Source organism: Procambarus clarkii, chromosome 22, assembly GCF_040958095.1.
Source record: "Procambarus clarkii isolate CNS0578487 chromosome 22, FALCON_Pclarkii_2.0, whole genome shotgun sequence".
In the NCBI taxonomy this organism is placed as follows: domain Eukaryota; kingdom Metazoa; phylum Arthropoda; class Malacostraca; order Decapoda; family Cambaridae; genus Procambarus; species Procambarus clarkii.
In genome coordinates this window covers 13,428,752-13,451,251 of record NC_091171.1, presented here as the reverse complement: position 1 = coordinate 13,451,251, position 22,500 = coordinate 13,428,752, and the positions used below count along the sequence as shown (strand labels likewise).

Below are 22,500 nucleotides of genomic sequence, written 5' to 3'. Positions count from 1 at the left end.
ACACTAGACAGCCAGCCAGCCCATTACCCACACTCACACTAGACAGACAGCCAGCCCATTACCCACACACACACTAGACAAGACAGCCAGCCCATTACCCCCACACACACTAGACAGACAGCCAGCCCATTACCCACACACTAGACAGACAGCCAGCCCATTACCCACACACACACTAGACAGCCAGCCAGCCCATTACCCACACTCACACTAGACAGATAGCCAGCCCATTACCCCCACACACACTAGACAGACAGCCAGCCCATTACCCACACACACTAGACAGACAGCCAGCCCATTACCCACACACACTAGACAGACAGCCAGCCCATTACCCACACACACACTAGACAGACAACCAGCCCATTACCCACACACTAAACAGACAGCCAGCCCATTACCCACACACACTAGACAGACAGCCAGCCCATTACCCCCACACACTAGACAGATAGCCAGCCCATTACCCCCACACACACTAGACAGACAGCCAGCCCATTACCCACACTCACACTAGACAGACAGCCAGCCCATTACCCCCCCACACTAGACAGACAGCCAGCCCATTACCCACACACTAGACAGACAGCCAGCCCATTACCCACACACACACTAGACAGACAACCAGCCCATTACCCACACACTAAACAGACAGCCAGCCCATTACCCACACACACTAGACAGACAGCCAGCCCATTACCCCCACACACTAGACAGATAGCCAGCCCATTACCCCCACACACACTAGACAGACAGCCAGCCCATTACCCACACACACACTAGACAGACAGCCAGCCCATTACCCACACTCACACTAGACAGACAGCCAGCCCATTACCCCCCCCACACTAGACAGACAGCCAGCCCATTACCCACACACTAGACAGACAGCCAGCCCATTACCCACACACACACTAGACAGACAACCAGCCCATTACCCACACACTAGACAGACAGCCAGCCCATTACCCACACACACTAGACAGACAGCCAGCCCATTACCCCTACACACACTAGACAGACAGCCAGCCCATTACCCACTCACACTAGACAGACAGCCAGCCCATTACCCACACACACTAGACAGACAGCCAGCCCATTACCCCCACACACACTAGACAGACAGCCAGCCCATTACCCACACACACACTAGACAGACAGCCAGCCCATTACCCACACACACACTAGACAGACAGCCAGCCCATTACCCACACACACTAGACAGACAGCTAGCCCATTACCCACACACACTAGACAGACAGCCAGCCCATTACCCACACACACTAGACAGACAGCCAGCCCATTACCCCCACACACACTAGACACAGTCAGCCCATTACCCACTCACACTAGACAGACAGCCAGCCCATTACCCACTCACACTAGACAGACAGCCAGCCCATTACCCCCACTAGACAGACAGTCAGCCCATTACACACACACACTAGACAGACAGCCAGCCCATTACCCACTCACACTAGACAGACAGCCAGCCCATTACCCCCACTAGACAGACAGCCAGCCCATTACCCACACACACACACTAGACAGACAGCCAGCCCATTACCCACACACACACACACTAGACAGACAGCCAGCCCATTACCCACACACACACACACTAGACAGACAGCCAGCCCATTACCCACACACACACACACTAGACAGACAGCCAGCCCATTACCCCCACACACACACACTAGACAGACAGCCAGCCCATTACCCCCACTAGACAGACAGCCAGCCCATTACCCCCACACACACAAATGGTAGCAGGTGAAGAGGGAGTAAAGTTACCACATATAAGAAGGCCCATATAATAGTAGTAGTGTCGTCGCTGCCCTTCATGCCAACAAAAAGTTTCTCTTCCAGAAACTTTGTTTCATATGAAACCAAGTTGCTAGAAAATAAAGATGTAATGGAATAATGCACATAATTTGTTGAAGAAAACAATTTTCACCCAGCAAAAAGGGCATAACTTCCAAATCGTTCAGGTTTGGAAACAAACGCAGATATTATTTACCTTACAAGGAGATGAGCAGAGAAACTAGGAGGAAACCTGGTGTCTCCTGACGGTGAATTTCGCCAGGAAAGATGGCAACCTCGGTCTTGTCTGCTATCTTCACGCCAAATGTCTAGAAATTTTCCTTTTCTAATCTTCGTAAAGGTGCCAGAATAGGTGTACTTGGTCTCCTCCGCTGCACCGACGTCTTCTCAGCTAAATGTGACACGCAACGTAATTTATGTCGCCCACTAGAGGAAAATAGCCGCCGCAGCATTAAAAAATACGACCTCCTCCTCCAACACGTTGAGGGCTACTGCGGGCTGCCGACGTCCGTGAGGAGGGAAGACGCCTGTGATTGGCTGTTGGCATTTTGATGCCTTCTGATTGGCTGATGGATTTGGCGGTAAAATATAATTCATAATTTCATTTCATATGATGGGTATTTTTTTTCTAATTCGATGCCCACAACAGTTGCCTAACTCTTGAGTAATTATTGTTAGCTGTTGCAAGTGTTTGAAGGCTGTTGACAGTCACATTATTATTTGCAAGGACCCATTTTTATACGTTTAAAGTATATTTAATTTTACAAAACAGTTGTTTTTCACTCGCTACGTTTCAAAGTATTCAAATGACAAATGCATAATTTGGCCATTAATGCTTTACAGCATCACTGTCTTAAGTATTCTACATATTGATAAATGACTTTACAGTTGTCATAACACTGTTGACGATGTGTACGTCCAACGGTCTGTCAGGTTAACCACTGTTTGGTTTGGCCAGTAAATGGGGCACTCAACCCAAATCCTTTAATAACTACATCTTGACGTGCGTGTTCATAAACTCACTTATGACTCAAAATGCATGCTAATTATTGTTAGTTTTAGGCATTAGTAATAATAATCCGTTTTGTCGGGAGACAGGCAGCCTGCGTATATATTCATGTTAGGTTTATATCGAGGTCCCACCTTAGGTCGAACTATACTGTAGGTCACATCTTGGCCCCTCCTGACTGGTGGGTACCACTAGGGGCACATCTTGGTCTCTTCACCACTGAGGTCACATTTGCCATGCTCAAGACTCGCCCATGACCTGTGCCCACTGAACATTTCTGATACCCAGTGGTACTGTGAATTCTGGAGTTCATTATCAATTTGCACACTGGGTATTAGAGGCACTGTGTATGTCGTAGCTCACAGGCCGTACTCAACAGAGTTCAACAGCACTGTGCATGACGTAACAACTTGACTCTGAATTTCGAACTCATCAACACTAAGCATGTGTGAGCTTCCTGGCACTGTGCATGACAGTGCCTTAACAGTGAAAGGGATAATAAAATCCAACAAGGATATTGCAGACTATATTCATCACAAAGGTTACCGGGGCGACGTCATCAGCAGTTACGGGTACATTTTATTTAAATTTTCTATATACTAGATGGTGAGAACAATGGTGTTCTTTACCACTGAAGATGTCCAAGTATTGTGGTGACGAAGGTGATGGTGTGGGGGGGGCCAAGGTCTGTGTTGCTGTGCATCCCCTGCGATGCTCTGTGCTCCCTGTGTTGCTGTGTATCCCCTGTGATGCTCTGTGCCCCTTGTGTTGCTGTGTATCCCCTGTGATGCTCTGTGCCCCCTGTGTTGCTGTGTATCCCCTGTGATGCTCTGTGATGCTCTGTGCCCCTTGTGTTGCTGTGTATCCCCTGTGATGCTCTGTGCCCCCTGTGTTGCTGTGTATCCCTTGTGATGCTCTGTGCTCCCTGTGTTGCTGTGTATCCCCTGTGATGCTCTGTGCCCCCTGTGTTCCCCTGAGTTGCATTGTGTCCAGCTGTGTTGCTGTGTGTGTCCAACTGTGTTGCTATGTATCCCGTGTAGCTCTGACCACCGTCATTATTGTTGGTGTTGTTAGTGTAGCTCTGGTTCTCGTGGAAGACGTATACTATCTGTCTCTGGTGTAGATATTAATATAGTACTTTATATATATATATATATATATATATATATATATATATATATATATATATATATATATATATATATATATATAATTACATTCAAAACAAATGTGAATTACAATTCAAGCAAGTGTGCAGCATACCAAAACACCTTTTCAATTACCAGCGTGTCAATTCGTGTCAAGTTACTAGTCACTCTAGGCACTTCTAGTTAGGGAAGGTGTGTGTGTGTGTGTGTGTGTGTGGGAATTATGCGTCCTGCGTCACTCGGTATCAGCGCCAGCTTGGTCCGTGTCCTTGCGTCAGGTCAGGTCGTGTTGTTAGACTACTGACAAGCGTTGCAGTGTCCGGAGTTGAGGAAGACGGTCTTGGTGGCAGAGTCGCAGATGACTGGTCGGATCTTCATCTGGAGCTTGGTGACCTTGACCACGCTGTTTGGGTAGCATGTGTAGTGGAGGCTTCCCTCCTTGTAGGGGGTGGTGGGGTTGTTAAACAGGCAGTTATAATACCACCAGCCTCCACCCTTTGTGTTCGCACAGTTACCTGTATGTGTCAAAGACAAAATATAATGCATCAGAAACAGAAAATGAAAGATTTGTGTTTGATGATGCAAAACATCAGTCAAAATTGCCGTACAGGCAGTGTGTTTTTCTTTGCATTTTTTGTCTATAAAATTACAATAAAACATATGAGATAACATATTTACAGATAAAAATAGTAAAACACGTGACAGAAGTCAACACGGTAAACAACACAAAGCTCATGTAATAACCCCATACACATCGCAACCACTTGTGAAATCCCTCCACACCTAATTTTTCAACTACACTAAGTGGGGCATAACCCCTGAATATGCAATAATTGAAAACTGGTTCGATTTCAATCAAATTTGGTTAATAAGTTGTATATGAAATTGGGTTCAACTGGTCCAACTTCGTAGCATAAATAAGAAGGGAGAAAAATATTAATATTGAATTATGTGTCAAAATTTTTCCAAAATGGTCAAAAATTAACATCAAACACAAGTGTCAACTGAAATCATGTCTATTTATTTATTTATTTATGTATTTATTTATGCATATACAAGAATGTACATAAGGAATGTGAGGATACAAATATGGTAATTACAGTCTTGTAAAGCCACTAGCACGCGCAGCGTTTCGGGCAGGTCCTTAATCTAAGAAAATTTTAAGGAGGTAAATACTTGCAAAATTTATAGACAAAAAAATGATAACAGATTACATGGAATGAAAAAAAAAGAAGATGAGAGAAAATTATAGGTACAGTATATTAAAGCACATAGGTAGCTATGATTGATTGCAATGACAGCTTAAAATGGTAGTTGACAACAAATTGGTAGGCACAATACAGCAGAAACAATATAAGATTGATTGCAATTACAGCTTGAATGGTAGTTGACAAAAATTGGTAGTCACAATACAGCATATGGCTAGCACATAAAAGAAGACAGCAATGAGCACAATGATAAGGTTGTTTGATATTACATAAAAATTAGGAGATTGGGTAACACTAGATACAGAGCAAATTTAAAGCTCAGCGTAGGAAACTAAATAGATGAAGTTAGGTACTTTTTGGTTTTGCTTTTAAATAAGGCAAAAGTTTTACAGTTTTTCAATTCACTAGGGAGTGAGTTCCATAGACTAGGTCCCTTAATTTGCATAGTGTGTTTACACAGATTAAGTTTGACCCTGGGGATATCAAAGAGATATTTATTTCTGGTGTGGTGATAATGGGTCCTATTACATCTGTCCAGGGAGAGTTTCAGAGCATGGTTTGCATTTAAGAACAGGGTCTTGTAAATGTAGTTGACACAAGAGAATGTGTGGAGGGAGTTAATATTTAGCAAGTTTAGGGATTTAAACAAGGGAGCTGAGTGTTGTCTGAAAGCAGAGTTAGTTATTATTCTGATAGCAGATTTTTGCTGTATGATGATGGGCTTAAGGTGGTTTGCAGTGGTAGACCCCCATGCACAGATACCATAATTAAGATAGGGGTAGATTAGTGCATAATATAGTGAGAGGAGAGCTATGACTCTAAGCAATCACAATAGCATACAATAAAATATTTTAATAATTAGTTTTATGAAAAAAATCTCATACAGTATTTTTTATCGGGCAATTTGCATGAAGTTTATACACCTTACATAACGTAAGCCTATCTTTAAGGGTGTCAATTTTGGAGGAAATTGGTTGATGTCAACCTCAACAACAGGTGGCAGAATCTGACTTCATTTATTGTCAATTAACATAAAATTGCTAGTTCTCTTTAATTTTTTTATTTAATTTACATAAAACTTACATCTTATATGTAGAGTTTACGTCTCTACAATCTCTTTATAAAACTTTACTCCTAAGTTCATTTATTGAGTTTATAAATATTTGCAAACATGAAATATTGGCATAAATTTTTGGAGAATTTGGACTATTTGTATTAGTAAAACTAAACATATTTTGGATAATCCCCTCTGAAAAATCTCTTATTATATGCTAAATTAATGTGGTAGATGAGTGTCATGTAAATGATTTAATTTGAAACTTGTGGTTGTACTGAATTATTGAAAATGTGTAAAATTCGTTGAAATTCAGTTTTTTTTCTCCCTTTCTATTTGGGCTGCGATACTAAAACTTGGACCAGTTGCAGCCCTTTTCATATACAACTAGCAAATAAAGTTTAATTGAAATTGAACAACTTTCCCTTTTCCTGTGTTATGTCTCCTAAGTCAACACAAGACAACTAGAAATTAAAGAGCGAACGTAACTACTAGAATGGGACAAAACTAAGAAACCTGGCAAACTACAGTAATATCTACAATATGCGCATGAGAGCCTTAAACAATTTTTTTTAATTAGCAAAATTAGGTATACACAGCAATGTGCTGCTAGCCTATTCTATGTGAGATATTACACAGTGTAGATCAAGAACTAGCTATAGGTTCAACTATTATTCCCATCTCAGAAGATGGTTAGTCGTACATGGAATTAGGGAGGGGGGTAATACCTGCCTTAATACGAAAACAAACCGGTTCTGACTAAACTATATAAATTCACTGACTAAAGTAGGCTATAAGTTCATCCAATATTCCCATCTCACAGGATGGTTAGTCATGCATGGAATCAGAGGGAAAAATACCAGCCTCAATACAAAAACAAATCAACTATGACTAAAAATCAGGTGAGAACATAAAATGTAAGGCTGATCTGTTACCCTCCACTAACAAACCACCTCGACCACCGAACAACAGTTAACAGAACGATAAAGTTCACCAACACCATAGGGAAGACGTCTCCTCCAAGCCAGACAGAGCACCTCAACTGAACCAGAACACCACCAAACCGCCTCACTACTAGCCTCCTGACGCTGATTTTTTTTTTTTTTTTGCAGGGATATTCCTGCGCGGGCCCTTAGCCTCTGGCTGGCCCACTGCGCGGGTCCTAAGCCTCTGGCTGGCCCACTGCGCGGGTCCTAAGCCTCTGGCTGGCCCACTGCGCGGGCCCTAAGCCTCTGGCTGGCCCACTGCGCGGGCCCTAAGCCTCTGGCTGGCCCACTGCGCGGGCCCTAAGCCTCTGGCTGGCCCACTGCGCGGGCCCTAAGCCTCTGGCTGGCCCACTGCGCGGGTACTAAGCCTCTGGCTGGCCCACTGCGCGGGTACTAAGCCTCTGGCTGGCCCACTGCGCGGGTCCTAATTAAGCCTCTGGCTGGCCCACTGCGCGGGTACTAAGCCTCTGGCTGGCCCACTGCTCGGGCCCTAAGCCTCTGGCTGGCCCACTGCGCGGGTACTAAGCCTCTGGCTGACCCACTGCTCGGGCCCTAAGCCTCTGGCTGGCCCACTGCGCGGGTACTAAGCCTCTGGCTGGCCCACTGCGCGGGCCCTAAGCCTCTGGCTGGCCCACTGCGCGGGTCCTAAGCCTCTGGCTGGCCCACTGCTCGGGCCCTAAGCCTCTGGCTGGCCCACTGCGCGGGTACTAAGCCTCTGGCTGGCCCACTAAGTGTTGCTTGTTTCTGTTTTACTTGGGCGGAGTATGAGAATTTATGACTCGTATGGTCGCTTCAGTAAGATTTTGCCATATGTGTTTAACAACTACTTGTGCTCTGTTGAATCTAAGTTGAAATCTTAATGGGTTTGTAACTGTGTATGTACTGTGTTAGATAGAAAAAATCAAGCATTCTTGTGCTGTACCCAGACACAAACAAATCTGAATCACAATTACAATGCAAGAACACATCAGGCAATACAATCCATATGTACACCACCCTAAGCAGCAACTGTAATCCCAGACATTGTAGTCGACCCTGCGGGGGCCTTACCGGGGCTGCCTAACCACAGAACAAGCATATACATAAATGACAGTTACCAACTCGCTCAATCTTCATCCTTTTACTCCCTCCCCTGTCTACTCCAGCCATGGTATGGGCGCCGCCCTCGACTCTCCACCCCCAGCAGCCCTACCCACCCCGCAGGACACGTCCACATTCCTCACCACCTGCACCATGGGGACCCAAGGGTTCCTCACCACCTGCACCCTGGGGGACCCAAGGGTTCCTCACCACCAGCACCCTGGGGGACCCAAGGGTTCCTCACCACCTGCACCTTGGGGGACCCAAGGGTTCCTCACCACCAGCACCCTGGGGGACCCAAGGGTTCCTCACCACCTGCACCCTGGGGGACCCAAGGGTTCCTCACCACCTGCACCCTGGGGACCCAAGGGTTCCTCACCACCTGCACCCTGGGGACCCAAGGGTTCCTCACCACCTGCACCCTGGGGACCCAAGGGTTCCTCACCACCAGCACCCTGGGGACCCAAGGGTTCCTCACCACCTGCACCCTGGGGACCCAAGGGTTCCTCACCACCTGCACCCTGGGGACCCAAGGGTTCCTCACCACCTGCACCCTGGGGACCCAAGGGTTCCTCACCACCTGCACCCTGGGGGACCCAAGGGTTCCTCACCACCAGCACCCTGGGGGACCCAAGGGTTCCTCACCACCTGCACCCTGGGGGACCCAAGGGTTCCTCACCACCTGCACCATGGGGACCCAAGGGTTCCTCACCACCTGCACCCTGGGGGACCCAAGGGTTCCTCACCACCTGCACCCTGGGGGACCCAAGGGTTCCTCACCACCTGCACCCTGGGGGACCCAAGGGTTCCTCACCACCTGCACCCTGGGGGACCCAAGGGTTCCTCACCACCTGCACCATGGGGACCCAAGGGTTCCTCACCACCTGCACCCTGGGGGACCCAAGGGTTCCTCACCACCAGCACCCTGGGGGACCCAAGGGTTCCTCACCACCAGCACCCTGGGGGACCCAAGGGTTCCTCACCACCTGCACCCTGGGGGACCCAAGGGTTCCTCACCACCTGCACCCTGGGGACCCAAGGGTTCCTCACCACCTGCACCCTGGGGACCCAAGGGTTCCTCACCACCTGCACCCTGGGGACCCAAGGGTTCCTCACCACCTGCACCCTGGGGACCCAAGAGTTCCTCACCAATTGCACCCTGGGGACCCAAGGGTTCTTCACCACCTGCACCCTGGGGACCCAAGGGTTCCTCACCACCTGCACCCTGGGGACCCAAGGGTTCCTCACCACCTGCACCATGGGGGACCCAAGGGTTCCTCACCACCAGCACCCTGGGGGACCCAAGGGTTCCTCACCACCTGCACCCTGGGGACCCAAGGGTTCCTCACCACCTGCACCCTGGGGACCCAAGGGTTCCTCACCACCTGCACTCTGGGGACCCAAGGGTTCCTCACCACCAGCACCCTGGGGACCCAAGGGTTCCTCACCACCAGCACCCTGGGGACCCAAGGGTTCCTCACCACCTGCACCCTGGGGACCCAAGGGTTCCTCACCACCTGCACCCTGGGGACCCAAGGGTTCCTCACCACCTGCACCCTGGGGACCCAAGGGTTCCTCACCACCTGCACCCTGGGGACCCAAGGGTTCCTCACCACCAGCACCCTAGGGGACCCAAGGGTTCCTCACCACCAGCACCCTGGGGACCCAAGGGTTCCTCACCACCTGCACCCTGGGGACCCAAGGGTTCCTCACCACCTGCACCCTGGGGACCCAAGAGTTCCTCACCACCAGCACCCTGGGGACCCAAGGGTTCCTCACCACCTGCACCCTGGGGACCCAAGGGTTCCTCACCACCTGCACCCTGGGGACCCAAGGGTTCCTCATCACCTGCACCCTGGGGACCCAAGGGTTCCTCACCACCTGCACCCTGGGGACCCAAGGGTTCCTCACCACCTGCACCCTGGGGACCCAAGGGTTCCTCACCACCAGCACTCTGGGGACCCAAGGGTTCCTCACCACCTGCACCCTGGGGACCCAAGGGTTCCTCACCACCAGCACCCTGGGGACCCAAGGGTTCCTCACCACCTGCACCCTGGGGACCCAAGGGTTCCTCACCACCTGCACCCTGGGGACCCAAGGGTTCCTCACCACCTGCACCCTGGGGACCCAAGGGTTCCTCACCACCTGCACCCTGGGGACCCAAGGGTTCCTCACCACCAGCACCCTGGGGACCCAAGGGTTCCTCACCACCTGCACCCTGGGGACCCAAGGGTTCCTCACTACCAGCACCCTGGGGACCCAAGGGTTCCTCACCACCAAACAAACCCTCAGGGGATCCCTCCGTAACACCATCCTCACCGAATCATTGGAAGGCGGCCGCCATCACGTACCCGCCCGCACCGGTCACCCTCTCCATACACCTGACCAATAGCATGATTCACAGCGCCATCCACACCACCCTCTTTTTTATTAACATATTTAGGTACATCAGCATTTGTGCAACTGCCCTAGACTATGTGAAGGTGAGTACAGTGTGTCACAAAGCTAGCTACGTGATGCTAAAATCCTCATCATCACCATCATGGGTAGTCATACTGAGGCACGTGATCAGTAGTCTGCACCAGCAAACTCTGGGTGCATTATGAGGATATCATCATAAACACAAGAGTGAATAAAGTAATTGCAAAGCTCCAGGTTCCTCATGTCAACTGGTCTGATAACTGGGCATTCGGGGATGTAGTGTGGGAGATCATGCCGCAGTTCCTGCTCACAGAGTTTGCACCTGGAGTGCTCAGGATTGGGAGATCCGTCACCTGCAGCCACCTGCCACAGGTAACGGTAACCCAATTAACCTGATCCTGGCAACCACTGTGTCGCACAGTCTGGTCGACGTTTTGTGCTGTCCATAGACATAGGTTTCAGATCTAAACAAATCATAGCTTTTTATACTAGTGCTTTCAGGTCGTTGGGAGTCAGTAATTTCTCTCCTATCAGACCTGCGTGGAACAATATAGTTTTGACAGCAGAGATGGGGATACCTGGGTCTAATTCAACTTCATCTTTGTTACACGTTAATTTGGCTGCAATGTCTGTCTCATTATGATGGGTAATATTTATGTGTGATGGAATCCATAGAAAGGAGATTCGAAATCCTTGTCTCTGTGCAGTGACTATAGGTTATTTATAATTGGGAGTATGAGGTTCTTGCTGTCGATCTTCCTGGAGAAGTTTTCGATGGCTTGAAGAACAAATTTTAAATCACAAAATATTATTCCTCCTCCAATGTTTTATAATATACTGGTTGCTAAGTGTAATGCTGCTAGTTCTGCTTGTGTGGAGGTCAGCCAGTTGTTTAACCTGACACTGACAGTCTTTGTGCAAATATTATTTCTATAAAACCTACATGCTGCTCCAGTCCGTCCAGTAGAGGATTGGACTGAGCCGTCGGTGTAGACACAGTGCTCGTGAGATCTTAAATTTTCGATGGAGGAGGCAATTGTTTCAAGTGTGACAGCTTTGAGAAAAGCAAGATTCTCATTACCTTTCTTGGTGACAGGTGTGTATGATACCTTTCTTGGTGACAGGTGTGTATGATACTTGAATGGTGGGGTACAGATAAAGAGGAATATCAGAGACAGGTAGATTGCACTTAAAAGGAATGTTAAGTTTAATGAGATTGTAAGCATTGTTGCTCAGCCAATTATCATAAAAGGAGTGAGTTGGTATGTCGGCACCAGTCAAAAGGGTGTTAACAGCACTAAATAATTTGTCTCTGAGCAATGCAGGAGATGTAGGGTCTCTGATGACTTTAAGACAAAAGGTAGTGTTAACTTGCATTATTCTCTCTAGTATGGTTGGAAGCTTCAGTTCTTCCCACATGTTGATGATTCTTGTGCATCTTGGAGCACCAAGAATTATCCTCATGGCCTCATTCTGTACTACTTCAAGTTTGTCCAACACAGAGGCGGGGAAGTTAATTAAGTGCAGAGCATTATAATCAACTGAGATCTAACAAACTTCATATAGAATAATCTAGCATATTTAATATTGCCACAGATGGCGCCAACTCTACACCGACACCTTCCGTAGCTACCTCGATGGACGCATACTGTGACGTCATCACCACACCCATCGTACCTGGACCTACCTCGATGCGGTTTCGAGAGTTCTTCTACTCCCCAAGCCCAGCCTGGGTCCAGGCTTGACTTGTGAGAGCTTGGCCCACCAGGCTGTTGCTTGGAGCGCAGGCCACATATCCACCACAGCCCGGTTGGTCCGGCACTCCTTGAAGACACCTGTCCAGTTTTTCTTTAAAACTTTCACTTTTGTTCTGGCAATATTTCTTATATTTGCTTGGAAAATATTGAACAACCGCGGACCTCTGATGTTCATACAGTGCTTTCTGACGGTGCCTACAGCATCTCTACTCTTCACTGGCTCTATTCTGCATTTCCTATCATATTGTTCACTCCAGTATGTTGTTATTTTACTGTACAAATTTGGGACCTGGCCCTCCAGTATCTTCCATGTATATATATATATATATATATATATATATATATATATATATATATATATATATATTAGTTGATATGTTTCTCGTCTCCTTTCTAAAAGTACATTTTGAGAGCTTGGAGACCGTCCCAATAGATTAGGTGGTTTATCGTGGCCATGTTGCTGTGTGTCCCCATTACACTTACTGGGGACATTTTGAATCAAATTTGATTATGATATCAATATGGAAATGATAACAGTTTAATATAAAAAATACACCTAGCAAATGTAATGGGTTTTTCCACTACCACCCACGGGATTGGTATAGGGTACCGGATGGGTATGGGGACCACTACCGTCCATGGGATCGGTATTGGACCCACTACCACCCACGGGATTGGTATAGGGTACCGGATGGGTATGGGGACCACTACCGTCCATGGGATCGGTATTGGACCCACTACCACCCACGGGATTGGTATAGGGTACCGGATGGGTATGGGGACCACTACCGTCCATGGGATCGGTATTGGACCCACTACCACCCACGGGATTGGTATAGGGTACCGGATGGGTATGGGGACCACTACCGTCCATGGGATCGGTATTGGACCCACTACCACCCACGGGATTGGTATAGGGTACCGGATGGGTATGGGGACCACTACCGTCCATGGGATCGGTATTGGACCCACTACCACCCACGGGATTGGTATAGGGTACCGGATGGGTATGGGGACCACTACCGTCCATGGGATCGGTATTGGACCCACTACCACCCACGGGATTGGTATAGGGTACCGGATGGGTATGGGGACCACTACCGTCCATGGGATCGGTATTGGACCCACTACCACCCACGGGATTGGTCTAGGGTACCGGATGGGTATGGGGACCACCACCGTCCATGGGATCGGTATTGGACCCACTACCACCCACGGGATTGGTATAGGGTACCGGATGGGTATGGGGACCACTACCGTCCATGGGATCGGTATTGGACCCACTACTGCCCACGGGATTGGTATAGGGTACCGGATGGGTATGGGGACCACTACCGTCCATGGGATCGGTATTGGACCCACTACCACCCACGGGATTGGTATAGGGTACCGGATGGGTATGGGGACCACTACCGTCCATGGGATCGGTATTGGACCCACTACCACCCACGGGATTGGTATAGGGTACCGGATGGGTATGGGGACCACTACCGTCCATGGGATCGGTATTGGACCCACTACCACCCACGGGATTGGTATAGGGTACCGGATGGGTATGGGGACCACTACCGTCCATGGGATCGGTATTGGACCCACTACCACCCACGGGATTGGTCTAGGGTACCGGATGGGTATGGGGACCACCACCGTCCATGGGATCGGTATTGGACCCACTACCACCCACGGGATTGGTATAGGGTACCGGATGGGTATGGGGACCACTACCGTCCATGGGATCGGTATTGGACCCACTACTGCCCACGGGATTGGTATAGGGTACCGGATGGGTATGGGGACCACTACCGTCCATGGGATCGGTATTGGACCCACTACTGCCCACGGGATTGGTATAGGGTACCGGATGGGTATGGGGACCACCACCGTCCATGGGATCGGTATTGGACCCACTACTGCCCACTGGATGGGTATAGGGTACCGGATGGGTATGGGGACCACCACCGTCCATGGGATCGGTATTGGACCCACTACCACCCACGGGATTGGTATGGGGGGCCACGACTACCCACGGGATGGGTAAAGGGACCACTATACCGTCTTTAGGATTACAATGAATTCTTTGTTCATTAAAGAGATTTAAGTGATTCAATTCATTGAATTAATTCACTGAAACTCAAGGAATGAAAATCTGTTATCTAATGAAATAAGATCTCGTGCTAAAGTAGTGAATTATGTAATATAAATATATTAAGTCCAGGATTATATAAACTGCATAACGTAATATATCTTTCGTCTTCGTAGTTAAGAACACAGTGAACTATAACAAAAGGAAGACAAGTTTGTGACGTACCATAGACGGCGTCGTTGTCACGGTCGGAGGAGGTGAAGGGTCGACTGACGTAGGTGCTCATACAGTTGCTGGACACCGTGCCCGTCCCCGTGGAGCTGTAGGTCATCGCGTACCTGCAGGGGTCACTCTACCATCACTCAACTCTTCTTCACTACCGTACACACATCCAAACATTAATCAATATTCAATTGTATTCAACTGATTGAAATGCAATTCAATCAATTGTATTCGATTGATTGAATACAATTTATTCAATTTAGTGACTGAGTGAATTTTGTGAAATAAGTGATGGAGTTGTATGTCTGGTGCGCCCTCATTAGCACTACTGTATCCAAGCATGGAGACCCCGTCTCCAGAAGGACATATAGCTGCTCTGGAGAAGGTGCAACACCGGGCACCAAAAATCATTCCAGAGCTAAGTCAACTCTCGTATGATGACCGGTTGAGGGCCACAGGACTAATAACACTGCAAACCAGGCATGACAGGGCGAATCTCATTGAAACCTTTAAAATACTGAACAATTTGGAGGATGTTGATCAGGACAGGTTCTTCAAAAGATCAGATGTTACACATACAAGGAGCAACGGTTTCAAGCTCATTAAGTAACAATGTAGGACTGAGAACAGGAGATGCTTTTCACCCACATGGTTATTAACTCATGGAACCCCATACCCGCCAAAACCGTAAATTCCAAAACTGTTAAATTTTAAAATCCAACTGGAAAAGTTCATCAAGACAAATGGGGGGACCTTCCACAAGCCCCCGGCCAGCTTCCTGTCCTCATCGAGGTCACTAGTGTTAGTGGCCCTCGGGTACCTGGCTACCTGGTTGGTGGGGTTCTGGGAGTTCTTCTACTGCCCAAGCCCGGCCCGAGGCCAGACTTAACTTGTGAGAGTTTGGTCCACCAGGCTGTTGCTTGGAGCGGCCCGCAGGCCCCACATACCCACCACAGCCCGGTTGGTCCGGCACTCCTTGAAGGAAACAATCTAGTTTCCTCTTGAAGATGTCCAAACATCAGAGATTTTATAAAGAGAGACGTGCATTATTCATAAAGTTTATGTTCAACAAGTCACGTCTTGAACAAATACAAGAAAGGAAAATGTGATGACGAGTCAAGTGGCGGGGTTTAAGAGCGAGGTGAGAGGATGAGTAACTTGAGCATCAACGGGCGCACACCTTCAGTGGCGCGTTACTTGAACACCATCACCACCAGGGGCCACATTCACGAAGCAGTTACGCAAGTACTTACGAACCTGTACGCCTTTTCTCAATCTTGCTTAGCTTTGTTTACAATTATTAAACAGTTAATGAGCTACGAAGCACCTGGAGGCTCTTTATAACAATAATAACAGTTGAATGGGAAGTTTTCATGCTTGTAAACTGTTTAATAAATGTAACCAAAGCCGTCAAAGATTGAGGAAAGATGTACACGTTGGTAAGTACTTGCGTAACTGCTTCATGAATCTGGCCCCAGGCTCTCCTCGAGGGTTACAGTAACACTTTAACTCAGAGTTATTATCTCTCTTCTGGTCTCAACAAGGACAGGAAATCTGCGGCTTGTCAAAGGTCTGCCCCATTTGTCGCGATGATTTTATCAACTTAGATTTTGAATTTAAGCGTGATTTGCCATTTCCGGCTTTGGCGGGTAGACGGTTCCATGGGTTTATAACCCTTCAATGTAGAAGCTTCTCCTGTTAGATGTCCTACAACGTGCTTTGTTGAGTTTGAAACCGTTGCTCCTTGTTTATGTTACATCTGAGCGTTATAGAAGTGGTCTGAATCTATGTCCTTCAAATTGTTCAATATTTTAATAGTTTTGATGAGATCTGCCTTGTCATGTCTGGCTTGCAGTGTTAGCTATGTGGCCCTCAACTGTTCCTGGTATATGGGAGTCGACTTAGTTCAGAAATGATTTGTATCGCCTGGTGATGAACTTTCTCTAGAGCAGATGTAAATGTCTTTCTGAAGGTCTCTATGCTTGGATACAATACTCCAAGTCTGAGCGCCTCAAAGATTCTTTTCCTTGAAGCCAAAGATTCCTTTGACTATTCCTAGGGTTTGGTTGGCTATTTTTTATTGCAGTTCGCATTTGCTGAGCAACTTTCAGTGATTTGTGAATTCTGACTCCAAGGTCTTTTTCTTCATCAATCTGCAGTAAGATAATGTTGTTAATTTGATAGATGTGATGCGCATTGCTGTGCCCCCCCTTCCTATGATCGTCTCTACGCCAGACAAATCTTTTACTCGGATAACACAAGTTAAAAATAAATTCATAATTCATTGTGTGTGTGTGGGGGGGGGGGGGGGACAAGCAGCCAGTTTACACATAGTGGAGCCAGGAAGCCTGTTTATACATATAAGAAAAGTTAGGCTTATATCAAGTTCGCCCCCTCCCCCATGGATGCAACCCCACAACAAGCTGACTAACTCATGGGTACCTATTTACTGCCAGGTGAACAGGTGAATTAGGTTATTGGAAATGCTCCCAACTATTTCTGTCTCGCCCGGGATTGGAACCAGGAAGCCTCGACTGAAATCGTGAACGAACCCGACTGTACTACTGGGACCCTTAAAGTCCTAGCCGAGGCACTACGCCAGAACAGAAAATACAGTTAATTAGAAAAAAATTATATAGAAAATTCAACAGAATGTATGATGACAAAAATCAAATGTTTAAATAAGCTCATCATGTAAAGCGATAAAGGTTAAATTAAAGAAGCCTAAACCAAAATTTATCTAATATGTTCCCCCGAGCCTAAGGAATACAAGAAGACATATTTGGGAGATGATGTTGGAGGGACGCCAGAGAGCAAGATGCTGATGCAGTCGTGCTGACCACAACAGTTGAGTAAACAGCAGGAGCGGGTGATCTGCCTCACCACCACACTCCTAGCTGCCTCCTCCTCTCCCGCTTCCCGGGATCACTCCTGGAGGGGGTAACAGGGCTCAAGACAGCAGTAAACAGCAACAGTTCTGCCTTGTAACTGACAGCTTTAGATGTTTACTGTTTTGAAACGTGGTAGATGGAACAGACAAGCTCTGTCACACATGTTGAGGTAGATGAGACAGACAAGCTCTGCCACACATGTTGAGGTAGATGGAACAGACAAGCTCTGTCACACATGTTGAGGTAGATGAGACAGACAAGCTCTGCCACACATGTTGAGGTAGATGGAACAGACAAGCTCTGTCACACATGTTGAGGTAGATGAGACAGACAAGCTCTGCCACACATGTTGAGGTAGATGGAACAGACAAGCTCTGTCACACATGTTGAGGTAGATGGAACAGACAAGCTCTTCCACACATGTTGAGGTAGATGGGACAGACAAGCTCTGCCACACATGCTGAGGTAGATGGAACAGACAAGCTCTTCCACACATGTTGAGGTAGATGGAACAGACAAGCTCTTCCACACATGTTGAGGTAGATGGAACAGACAAGCTCTTCCACACATGTTGAGGTAGATGGAACAGACAAGCTCTTCCACACATGTTGAGGTAGATGGAACAGGCAAGCTCTTCCACACATGTTGAGGTAGATGGAACAGATAAGCTCTGCCACACATGTTGAGGTAGATGGAACAGACAAGCTCTTCCACACATGTTGAGGTAGATGAGACAGACAAGCTCTGCCACACATGTTGAGGTAGATGAGATAGACAAGCTCTTCCACACATGTTGAGGTAGATGGAACAGACAAGCTCTTCCACACATGTTGAGGTAGATGGAACAGACAAGCTCTTCCACACATGTTGAGGTAGATGGAACAGGCAAGCTCTTCCACACATGTTGAGGTAGATGGAACAGATAAGCTCTGCCACACATGTTGAGGTAGATGGAACAGACAAGCTCTTCCACACATGTTGAGGTAGATGAGACAGACAAGCTCTGCCACACATGTTGAGGTAGATGAGACAGACAAGCTCTGCCACACATGTTGAGGTAGATGGAACAGACAAGCTCTGTCACACATGTTGAGGTAGATGGGACAGACAAGCTCTGTCACACATGTTGAGGTAGATGAGACAGACAAGCTCTTCCACACATGTTGAGGTAGATGGGACAGACAAGCTCTGCCACACATGTTGAGGTAGATGAGACAGACAAGCTCTGCCACACATGTTGAGGTAGATGAGACAGACAAGCTCTGCCACAGATGTTGAGGTAGATGGGACAGACAAGCTCTTCCACACATGTTGAGGTAGATGAGACAGACAAGCTCTGCCACACATGTTGAGGTAGATGAGACAGACAAGCTCTGCCACAGATGTTGAGGTAGATGGGACAGACAAGCTCTTCCACACATGTTGAGGTAGATGGAACAGACAAGCTCTTCCACACATGTTGAGGTAGATGGAACAGACAAGCTCTGCCACACATGTTGAGGTAGATGGAACAGACAAGCTCTTCCACACATGTTGAGGTAGATGAGACAGACAAGCTCTGCCACACATGTTGAGGTAGATGAGACAGACAAGCTCTGCCACACATGTTGAGGTAGATGGAACAGACAAGCTCTGTCACACATGTTGAGGTAGATGGGACAGACAAGCTCTGTCACACATGTTGAGGTAGATGAGACAGACAAGCTCTTCCACACATGTTGTGGTAGATGGAACAGACAAGCTCTGTCACACATGTTGAGGTAGATGGAACAGACAAGCTCTGCCACACATGTTGAGGTAGATGGAACAGACAAGCTCTGCCACACATGCTGAGGTAGATGGAACAGACAAGCTCTGCCACACATGTTGAGGTAGATGGAACAGACAAGCTCTGTCACATAATATATAATTCATTTTTTCGGGTATAAGTATCCTATCCCCCGAAAATCATGCTCCTATTCGAGCATGCTCCTTTGGCTAGCATCCTATCCATGCTCACCAAAGCAAGCAAGAGTCTAAAATACCCAGCCTTATGGTTACAGAAGCCTTAGATGATGGTAGACCACTATGACTCTAAAACCTTCTTTAGCTCTGGGGCCAGATTCACGAAGCAGTTACGCAAGCACTTACGAACCTGTCCATCTTTTCTCAATCTTTGGCGACTTTGTTTACAATTATTAAACAGTTAATGAGCTCCGAAGCACCAGGAGGCTGTTTATAACAATAACAACAGTTGTTTATGAAGTTTTCATGCTTGTAAATTGTTTATTAAATGTAAACAAAGCTGTCAAAGTTTTAGGAAAGATGTACACGTTCGTAAGTACTTGTGTAACTGCTTCGTGAATCTGGCCCCAGGATTCCCAAGAGTGTCACAGCGACTAGTCCAAACTACCCACATGGTCTAAAACAGTTCTGACGCTCATACATCAAAAGCTTCCCTCCAGCCTGGGGAAGCTTCCCTCCAGCCTGGGGAAGCTTCCCTCCAGCCTGGGGAAGCTTCCCTCCAGCCTGGGGAAGCTTCCCTCCAGCCTGGGGAAGCTTCCCTCACCAAGTAGTGCCCAGTTAGGATTCAGACGCCAAAAGAGTGCCAGCGGTGAGACAATAACTGACCTTGACGTGATATACTCGGCTCTTGACTAACATTATTGCCCAATATGACGGTTTGTTAACCTTCGAAAGGCTTTAAACACTCGTCACCATAATAACTTTCCATGTTAAACTACGAAACTATGAAGTCAGGGAGGTCATTGTATTAATGTGACCTCAGTGGTTGGAGACAGAGACCGATCTGTTGTCGACAATGACATACTCCTATACTACTAATTACCACTGACCTTCCCCAAGACACTATACCGAGTCCTTTACTCTCCATTACATAAATCAAAGATCCACTCAATTTAAAAATATCTCATTACTCAATGTTTAATCGAAGTTTTTGGTACGAAGCGGTTCAGAGCAAATTCTTCGGCATATAGTCGATGATATAACTATAATAATTCATTATTTATTTATTTATTTATTTATTTATATACAAGAAGGTATATTGGGTTTGTGAGGATACATAGCATGGTATTTACAATATTGTAAAGCCACTAGTATGTGCAGCGTTTCGGGCAGGTCCTTAATCATTGTGTCGGGGGGACAGGATGCCAGAGTGTATTCATACACGTTAGGCTTTTATCGACGTTCCCCCCCGCCCCCCCAGGTCGAATGACTGACCCCGCCCAGGATGCAACCCCACAACAAGCTGACTTACTCCCGGGTACCTACTTACTGATAGGTGGACAGAAGCATCAGGTGATAGGAGATACTCCCAACCATTTATGTCACGCCCGGGATTCGAACCCGGAATTCTCGATTATGCGTCGAAAACGAACCCGACTGCACTACCGGGCCAAATGACGCACACGGAAGACAGTCTCGCGAGTGTCAAGTCTCGCGAGTGTCAAGTCTCGCGAGTGTCAAGTCTCGCGAGTGTCAAGTCTCGCGAGTGTCAAGTCTCGCGAGTGTCAAGTCTCGCGAGTGTCAATATCACGCCTACAAGAAGTTGTCTCTTGCATATATGTACTTACTAAACTATCGGATGAGGCTTTAACTTACTTGTTGGTCTCACTGTCGACTTTCATGTTGGTGCGAGTGTAGTGGTGCTTGGCCCCCGTCGTGTACTCCATGTCAAGACGAACTGAATATTCTCTCCTGAATGTTAGCAAGTGGAGAGCTTCGTTGCCTGCGGAGTCAATATCAGTTTTAATACAGGAAATGTATTAGACCTCATCCACTATAGAAAAGAATCAATGTTTACTGAATTGGAATTAAAGTAATCAGTTAATAATTACGATAATTAGCTCATAATTACTGTATACAGATAAAAAATGACTGCATTGGCATCAATTATTACTACACAAGGATCAATGATTACTAGGATCAATGAAAACTTTACTTGGAATAATGATTACTGTACAATGATAAATTATAATTATATTAGGATGAATGATGTCTGCACTAGGGTCCATAATTACTGTAATAGGATCAATAATTATTGTGGAGGATAAATGATTACTGTTTGAGTGAAGACATGAGAGGTGAGGTGACCAGTGGGACGCACCGAGCCAGTGTTCGCCCTCCGGGTTCCCAAACCCGGTCTTGTAGTCCTCCCAGGAGCGGTTGAAGTTCTCATGTTGACTTTGGTTCTGGCGCGCCAAGAACACCGTCCACCCGCCTCCGTCTGTCTCCATGTCACACCACACCCTCACCGAGCTCCCACACGTGCACCTGTGGTAGACGGGCACCTGTTACTGTCACTACCTGCTGCACCTGTCTGTGGTAGACGGGCACCTGTTACTGTCACTACCTGCTGCATCTGTCTGTGGTAGACGGGCACCTGTTACTGTCACTACCTGCTGCACCTGTCTGTGGTAGACGGGCACCTGTTACTGTCACTACCTGCTGCATCTGTCTGTGGTAGACGGGCACCTGTTACTGTCACTACCTCCTGCACCTGTCTGTGGTAGACGGGCACCTGTTACTGTCACTACTTCCTGCACCTGTCTGTGGTAGACGGGCACCTGTTACTGTCACTACCTGCTTCACCTGTGGTAGACGGGCACCTGTTACTGTCACTACCTGCTTCACCTGTGGTAGACGGGCACCTGTTACTGTCACTACCTGCTTCACCTGTGGTAGACGGGCACCTGTTACTGTCACTACCTGCTTCACCTGTGGTAGACGGGCACCTGTTACTGTCACTACCTGCTTCACCTGTGGTAGGCGGGCACCTGTTACTGTCACTACCTGCTTCACCTGTGGTAGACGGG

General features: G+C 47.4%; 1 protein-coding gene across 3 annotated transcripts in view; it reads right to left on the bottom strand.

Moving 5' to 3' along the window:
- Window positions 1–3,349: 3,349 nt before the first annotated feature.
- Window positions 3,350–22,500, bottom strand: part of LOC123756483 (angiopoietin-4) — a 40,509-nt gene continuing 21,358 nt past the window's right edge. For all 3 annotated transcript variants that reach the window (XM_069329461.1, XM_069329463.1, XM_069329462.1), the window contains exons 5-8: window positions 21,792–21,958; window positions 21,287–21,413; window positions 14,799–14,911; window positions 3,350–4,499 (exon numbers count right to left, since the gene is read on the bottom strand). In XM_069329461.1, the coding sequence (XP_069185562.1) occupies window positions 4,282–4,499; window positions 14,799–14,911; window positions 21,287–21,413; window positions 21,792–21,958 (625 nt within the window). In that variant the 3' untranslated portion in view covers window positions 3,350–4,281. The remainder of the gene's footprint in view (window positions 4,500–14,798; window positions 14,912–21,286; window positions 21,414–21,791; window positions 21,959–22,500) is intronic.